At 37.8% G+C, this 8,225-nt stretch overlaps 1 protein-coding gene across 1 annotated transcript in view; it reads right to left on the reverse strand.

Moving 5' to 3' along the window:
- sp2 (sp2 transcription factor) overlaps positions 1-6,024 on the reverse strand; it is a 10,266-nt gene extending 4,242 nt beyond the window's left edge. The window contains exons 1-2 of the mRNA XM_010796202.1: positions 5,945-6,024; positions 472-548 (exon numbers count right to left, since the gene is read on the reverse strand). Of these exons, the coding sequence (XP_010794504.1) occupies positions 472-548; positions 5,945-5,951 (84 nt within the window). The 5' untranslated portion in view covers positions 5,952-6,024. The remainder of the gene's footprint in view (positions 1-471; positions 549-5,944) is intronic.
- Positions 6,025-8,225: the final 2,201 nt, after the last annotated feature.

The following is an 8,225-nucleotide window of genomic DNA, read 5'->3' on the forward strand; positions in this document are numbered from 1 at the left end:
ACCTAAAAAAAGCCAGGATTATTTCATTTAACACATATACTGCCTCCTAAAGCCCAACACTGTACTTCCATCAGCTCAGATATTAAATATTACAACATTGATTGTGTATTATCTTCAAGTCATCATTAAAAACTGCTCACCATGACCTTTGACCCCTAACCCCACACAACCCCTGCTTCCACTCCTACTTATTTATTTTGTACTTTATTATTTGCCCCTCTTGTTTGTTTGTTCACCATGTAAAGTGGCCTTGGGTCCCTTGAAAGGCGCTATACAAATGTAATCTATTATTGTTATTATTAATGATGAATCTGTTTCTATAATTTAAAAAAAGGGGAAGATCTATCACTCAGTTGGATCCTGGCAGGGAAATGTCCCTCTAGTTGTTCAGCGTCATGAACGCATCGTGGGTGAACTGAGGTAATGACGTCAGCAGAGAGAAGCCAGTGTCAACATCTGGACGTTACTCACTTGTATGGAAACGTTGGAGGGCTGAAGGTATTCACTGGGACTGACAGCAACAGTGGTGGCCATACTGTCCTGTTGTTCTGGAAAACACACACACACACACACACACACACACACACACACACACACACACACACACACACACACACACACACACACACACACAGTCAGATTCAGGCTGCATCTATTTTCAGTGGTTAGTCTGTCCAAGGACATCACAGGAGGACATTCATACAAAACAGAAACACATCGAATGAAGACAAGCTCCATAATATCCTGCTGTAATCACGATTAATTCAACATCCCTATCGGTTACACAATTAGGCTAAGCAATAAGCATAAAACGTGTCAGGGTGTAAGAACATAGTTGCCCTTATAAGACATTAAACTTACAGCTGAGAAATATATTAATGTTATTCTTTCTATTTCTTCCATTATTTGCCGTCACCAACTTAGTCAATAAACCCACAATGTTGAAGATTATTTATTAAAATTGTCGTAGCCAACCCTACAATATTTGTTTTAATGATGACATTGATATGACACTGACTATTACCCACAACAGAACAACATTATACATTAATGCACTTTTTTAAATGATAAATCCTGCACACGTTGCACATTTCTTCTCCACACTACCCATTTTAAATCAGCACAGCTCTCCACTTTAAATATGGTAAATAGTATTTGTCATATTTTATTAGATTTGACTGTACTCAGTTTCCCACATACCGGTAATTATATTTTGAGTTAATATTGTCTTTATTTGTAATTGGTTGGAAATATCTCAAAACTGTTATTTAAAAATAGCCGTCATAAGTTAACGGTTCTATTTGTATTTAATTTAGTTTAGCTACGTATTATTCTTTATCGTATGCACCATACACCAAAGCAAATTCCTTGTATGTGCAAACCTACTTGGCAATACAACCGATTCGGATATCAAGGTATTTGTGATATTAAATGTTTCTCCATACGTTACCAGCCAAACCTAAGATGTCCATTGTCATAACTACACGTTAGCTATGTACGTAAGACTAATAAAAGCCTTGAACCTTAGTTAAAATACTAAAGAACAATAGTGATGTTGTGCAGGTTTAAAACGTATCTAATAGAGTGCCACAGTGACGCGTCCTGAAACCCAGAAGTAAGCTGTGCATGGGTTCCTTCGACAAAAAAGGAATGCAATTTCTCCATAGGATTTAGGAAAATAGCTCGAAATAAGGTCTGTGGTTGACACGCATTAAGAGTTTACTTCCGGGTTTTAGGACGCGTCACTGCACCACTCTATAGATGTACATTTATTAGGGTACCAGGTCATTTTCACACTATAAAATATAGCTGTCTGGGAGGTGGGACAATTAGTTGATAATCTTTAAAAAACATTTGGTAAAAGTTCACACAGTATGACCTTCAAAACACCAGTATCCTGATTTTTAAAAAACGGCTTTGATATCTCTGTTATACACTATTTGAAATGTTGGCTAATAACGCGACCATGTGCACACATCCATTTGATCACATTGAGTGCTACTGCATGAACCAGCTTATTATAACATCTAATAAAACATAATTATGACACCTGAAAATGTGCATAATAGGGCCCCTTTAAACATTTTGAAAGCACAAGCCGCATTTGGGTATTGTGCAAAAGCTCATCCTTTTCCCTAAACATCTAAATTGCTCGTTTCCTTGACTGACTGACCACGTTATGTTCGCTCCTTGAAAAGTGTTGATTAATGAATGAATAAATAACAAAAGAACTGGCAAAAATGTTGCTCTCACCGCAAATAATTGCATCATTGGACTGCAGTCATCACTCATGTATTAATTATTATGATATTGAAGACACCCAGCATAAGTACTTTTAGGGCAGGCTGCCCGGTGGTTTAGTGGCTGAGTAAATCTTGAGCAATGCAGCCTAATGGCCCAAAAAGGTTGAGGCTGTTACTGTCAGAAAGATTTGTTCTGAGGGAAGTGGAGATACACTCAGGACTTACGGCGAGGGACCAATTCCACTAGTCATTATGGCCTGAACTGCAATACAGGTGAAGAATATATCCCCTAAAATAAATTCTACTGCAGAAGCCAATTTTAGGGGAGGCATACAAAAAGTGCCTTACGGGTGTCATTTGTGGTTTTATGCAGAAGTGTTGTTTTTCCAGGTTTAACTGAACTTAATTTAACTTGTAAAACAGAGCTCAAGACATGTCAGATGGCAAACACTTGAAATCACACAGCAGGTGACACTTAACTACAGGACAGCCACAGAGAGCTGCTCAGGCAACCAGCAACACAAGTGAGAAGTGCAAAGGCTGCTGGGAACTCACTGATTTGTAACGGATGTACTGCGAGAGATAATGATTTCCCCATCGCACTGATGAGCCATAAAGTAGAGCAGTGTGTTCCTCTAAAGCAGAGAACTGCACTTACATTCAAGTCACAGGGCTGAGCATTTGCTGTTGTTTTTCTAAATATAAATACTTAGAAACTTAAAAGAGACATAGTTTAGCAAATAGTTCAGCTGCTATGAAAGTATTCCCAGAGTCCATAAAGGCTTTGCAGACATAGTTAAACAAATATAGTCAACAGTGGGAATAGATATAAATAAATTAAACTAACAAGATGTGTTGTTTGCTTTGTGCAAATGGTGCAAGGACACTTATGGCGCTTTTCCATTGCAGGGCCTCGCTCGGCTCAGTACGGTATAGTTAGGCCTCGGTAGGCCAGGCTCGCTTTATGCTGCGTTTCCATTACAGTTTAGTAGCTGGGGCAGTAACTATAGTAACGCAGTGTAGGCAGAGCCGTGACGTCATCTTCAGAAAACCAACATCAGCCGTTAGCTGTTAGCCCTCAGAGCTCACAGCTCCTCATATCTGTTCAGAAACTAGACAAAAGTTAAACAAGTACAAACCACAGACTGTCTGTGTCATGGCGAGTACAGTCGCTACGCTACCTTGTTTGGATAAGGAAATTGGGTAACAAGTTTAAAATGTTTATCACACACTGGACAGAATGTTTTATATTTGTCTAGTTATTAAGGATTGCAATGTATTCAGTTTGCAGGAAAACATATGCAAAGCTCTGTGACTCCAGCAGTATAGTAGAGTAGTCTTTTAGCATAGAGAAACATGAAACGCACTGGGGCTTCAAAACAGTCAAATTCACACCGACACTATTTCAGTAGGTTGTTCTGAGGGAGTGTCAAAAATACAAAATCAACTGCTTAATTCTGACACCTCCTCTGTATGTGCTGAACCTTACCCTGGGAGTAAATAACCTCTGTGTTGTGGCTGCTGATCAGCAGACCAAACCGGAACTACTTCCTGTTAGAGCTGAGGGCCTCATTAGGTGAACGTTTTATAAAAGGCAGCTGTGGATCACGGGGCCAAACACTTCACTGTCAAACCAAAAGACTGTGAACCACTAATCTCTGATGGCTTGGATTCCATTTGAGCAGTGGTGGGAGAAGCATTCAGCTAATGTATTCAATTAGAAGTACTAATAACATACTGGGAAATACTCCACTACAAGTCAAAGTCCTGCGTACAAAGCCCTACTTCAAGTACATGTATAAACGCAAAATACACTTACAGTATGAAAAGTACTTATTGTGCAGTAAAATGTTCCATCATGTTCCTTGTTGTGTGATAATTATACATGGTGGGTTGTGATTAATATAACTGCTGCATTGTGTATTTTGCATTTCACAGCCATGGATGTTTAATCTGCTTTATACACAGTTGGGTAGTTTAATCTACAACAATGCATCTTATTCTATCAAATGTCTGTAGCTTTGTTGCTGAGCTATGAGAACAACGTCTCTCAAAAAGGTCAACTATTCATGTGCTAAGAAAAGCTTCACAGTTTTCCAGCTGATCCAAGAGGATTTTAAATCATTTATTTAGCTTAAAAAGTACACAAAGAAAGATGTCATCCTGTAGTTCCCTATCAGGTTCAACAAAACGTAAGACACGTGGGTTTCACTGGACAGAAAGAGGATTACAAACTCTAATCTCACAAGTGAATAAAGCTGTCAGTGGAGTACAAAGGCAATATTGTCTTTGAGCAGAAGTATAAAGTAACATGCAATGTAAATAGTACCTCAAATGTGTCCTTAAGTACACTGTGAATATTTTAAAACAAAGTATGCATCAACCAAATTATTTGTACAGATAAGAGTTTACACACTGGTTCATAAAGTGAAGTTAGTTGAAATTAGCTAAACTTTTCACAGCTGCAACATGTCAGTGATGAACCCATTAATGCAACAATAGCTGTAGTCAAATCATATAATCTATGTGATTCTGAAAAAAGTAATTCTGCATACTTTAAGTACCTAAACATATCTTACTGATCATAGTTTTGTATGTTTACATTTTGACTTGAGAGGTTTTGATTACAGGACTTTTGCTTGTAATTGGGTTTTTCCATTATGAGGTATAACTACTTTTACTGGAGTAAAGATTTCAGAATACCAACACTGCAAGTGATGCACACATAATAATCTAATCCAAAAAACATTAATCTATATTCTATGTGGTTCTGAAAAAGGTCATTCTGCATAATTAAACGTACCTTAACATATGTTACTGCTCATACTTTTGTACTTTTACATTTTGACTTGAGAGGTTATGAATGCAGAATTACAACTTGAACTAAAGCAAAGTATATGAATACTTCTTCCACAACTGCAAGTGATTCACATATCATAATTGTAATGAAATATTATAATCTATATGATTCTAAAAAAGGGTCATTCTGCATACTTTTGGTACATTAACATATTTTACTGCTCATACTTTTGTACTTTGATTGAGAGGTTTTGAATGCAGGGTTTTCACTTCTAAGAAGGTATTTCTATTATGAAGTATAATTACTTTAACTAAAATAAAAATATCTGAATATTTCTTTCACTACTGCCAGTAATGCACACATACTTACTCACACAATAAAAAAAAACAGTGCGGCCTCAGAATAGCGCCGCCATCAAACACATACAGTTGGTTTAGTGTGGCTAACGGTAGCTAGCTAGCATGCTAACTAGCACCACTGTTTAACCGGGGGTAAAGCTGAAGTGGTTAGCCGCTAGCTTAAGCTGATTTTGCCTCAGTGCAGCTTAGTTTCTACTTATAAAACGAACCAAAATGGGACCGTTACTTGCTCCATCTTTGTATGTTACCCAGGAATAAATGGGCGGGGGAAAGCACTGGAAACACAACTAACGCACCATAGATAACACTCGCATATTTGGCTAGCTGATGCGTTAGCTAGCCAGACAAACTCTTTGATACAGAAAAAGGCTGCCCTTTTTTCCGGAAGTGCAAACCTTATTTAGGTTCACCCAACTGCCCGAGTGGCCCCTACAAAAACACACTTATTCGTCCCATGTCCAGTTGTTTTCTATTCAATGCAAATATAATGTTTTAACAAAGTAGAATGTAATATAAACACCAATGTTTTAATTCCTACCCACCGCTCATGACGACATTCGCTCTCCGTGAGCCTTGAAGACCGAGCCCCGTGGAGGAGTCCGCCTGCGCCGCCGCTGCAACCAATCAGCGGAAAGGGGAGTGTTGAGCGACAAGCAGGGTGGCCAATCAGCTTGAACTGTCCTTTTGAGTGAAATTTAATTGAGCCAATTGTAGTGCGAGAACGTTGTACGTCGTTCGATGGATGACGGCTGGACCAATTGGGTGTCGAGATAGTGGTCAACGGGGGCGTTTCAAAATGAAAAACCAAGAACAAGCGAAGGCCCTATTAAAGGGGGCATTCGGTTTCACTGACGTCCCCAACGTCCAATGTGAATATAGAGGGGCAGGTAGATCAAAACAAGAGTGACAACAGTGCTGATCAGTGAGCTTTGAGTCCATTTAAACTGCCCCATGTTTTATTTTGAGGAGCAGTCCGTTATGGGATAACACAGACTGCAGTAAGCCACTATATAAGTATTTATTTCCTTAAAAATTCGCCTTTAAAATCTCACACTGTGCATATGGCACTAACCTACACTTGAAGCATGTGGAATGAATTACGAGTCTAGTTTATTATATTTGGAAGTAAAACTAAGCAATACTCAAAAACAACAGTCCACACATGTGTGCTTAGCCTCTATTGATTTTGTATGAATTGATATTTCCCTCCCTTTATATGTGTATATTGTGCCATTGTGCCCTAGCATTATTTTTCTATTTCATTGTGATGGATTGATATCACTTATATGTCTTCTGTAGTCTATCAAATGTAATAGTGATTATACATTTTTGAAATACTGCCATAACCTCAAAGTAAACCGATTATTAATGTATTTTAAATCACAGCAATGCCGCAATACTATATATCTTATACTCAACTGGCTGTTAAAAGCATGATTTCTAGTGATTACTGGCTGCAGTGGTGGAGGAAATACTGAGATTAATCTACTACACTTTAGAAATACTCTGTTAAAAGGGAAAGTCCTGCACAGAATATGAACAATAATAGTAATATATTCAAATGACTTGTTTTTGTTTGGAAAAAAGTGACGTAACCAATAAATGTTATGTATATCCTCTAATCCTGTAATTCTAATTATTAGTACTGTACCGTGTCGGTCGTGTCGGGTTGTGTAATTTATGGCAAAACATCACATTTTAAACCTTTTTCCTATGTTTGGTATACAAAAGTTATAATTTGTTCAACAACTAAAGCTCTCAGGTAAAAGTAGAGGAGCAAAAGTAGAAAGTGGTACAAGTTATGAATCATGTAAAGTGAAAGTACTTCAAATGTGTACTTTAGTGCAGTACTTTAGTAAATGTACTTGGATACATTTCACCACAGCCTGGCTCTGGCATGTGTGGAATGCAAGCTGTTGTCCATTGAATCCTTTTGTTATTCAAATGCACAATGGACTGTAGCTAAACCCCGAAACGCTAATTTGGTGAAGTGTATTCAAAGATTTGTCCTTAAAATGTCACTTCTTGTCACATGATTAGCTCTCTTACTAGCCTTCAAGATTATTGTTAATGTCATCGCATCGCTGCCAGTCTTTAAGGATGTAATCACAATGTGAATTTGCACTATCCTCATTTAAATGCACTGTTATATCATCTCAAGTGTTCATATTATGTCTATTCTATGCTAATGTTATGTCTATTTTTTATGTCTTCTAACTGGTAACTGTATTCTATGTGATATACATTTTCTGTGACAATTTTATGAGATATCAACTGTCTACTTGAAGCACTTTTGACTGCAATTCTTGTATGAAAGGTGCTACAAATAAAGCTTATTATCATCTTACCGTCTTGTTGTCCGTCTTTTCCCAAATAGATGATTAGAGCTCAGACTGCTGACTGAGCTCAGAGCAGATTTGAACTCAGAAGACTCAGAATGTGTCTTTTTTATTGTGACGTTGGATCCCAACTCGACGATAGAGGCTGCCATGATTAATTACACTGTGATCTGAGTTTTCCAATTTTAACTGTACTGTAATATTATATTTTAACTGTACTATGTATTATTTTATTGACCTGCACTTAAATCATGTTTTATAATTGTTTGTGTGATAGAGATTATGCAATGTTTTGTAGTGCTTGTTGATTGTTATGTACAATGTGTGTGTGTGTGTGTGTGTGTGTGTGTGTGTGTGTGTGTGTGTGTGTGTGTGTGTGTGTGTGTGTGTGTGTGTGTGTGTGTGTGTGTGTGTGTGTGTGTGTGTGTGTGTGTGTGTGTGTGTGTAGTACGTAACTACGTACGTAGTAGTACTACTATATACT

Source organism: Notothenia coriiceps, unplaced genomic scaffold (assembly GCF_000735185.1).
Source record: "Notothenia coriiceps isolate Sejong01 unplaced genomic scaffold, NC01 NC01_scaffold00037250, whole genome shotgun sequence".
In the NCBI taxonomy this organism is placed as follows: domain Eukaryota; kingdom Metazoa; phylum Chordata; class Actinopteri; order Perciformes; family Nototheniidae; genus Notothenia; species Notothenia coriiceps.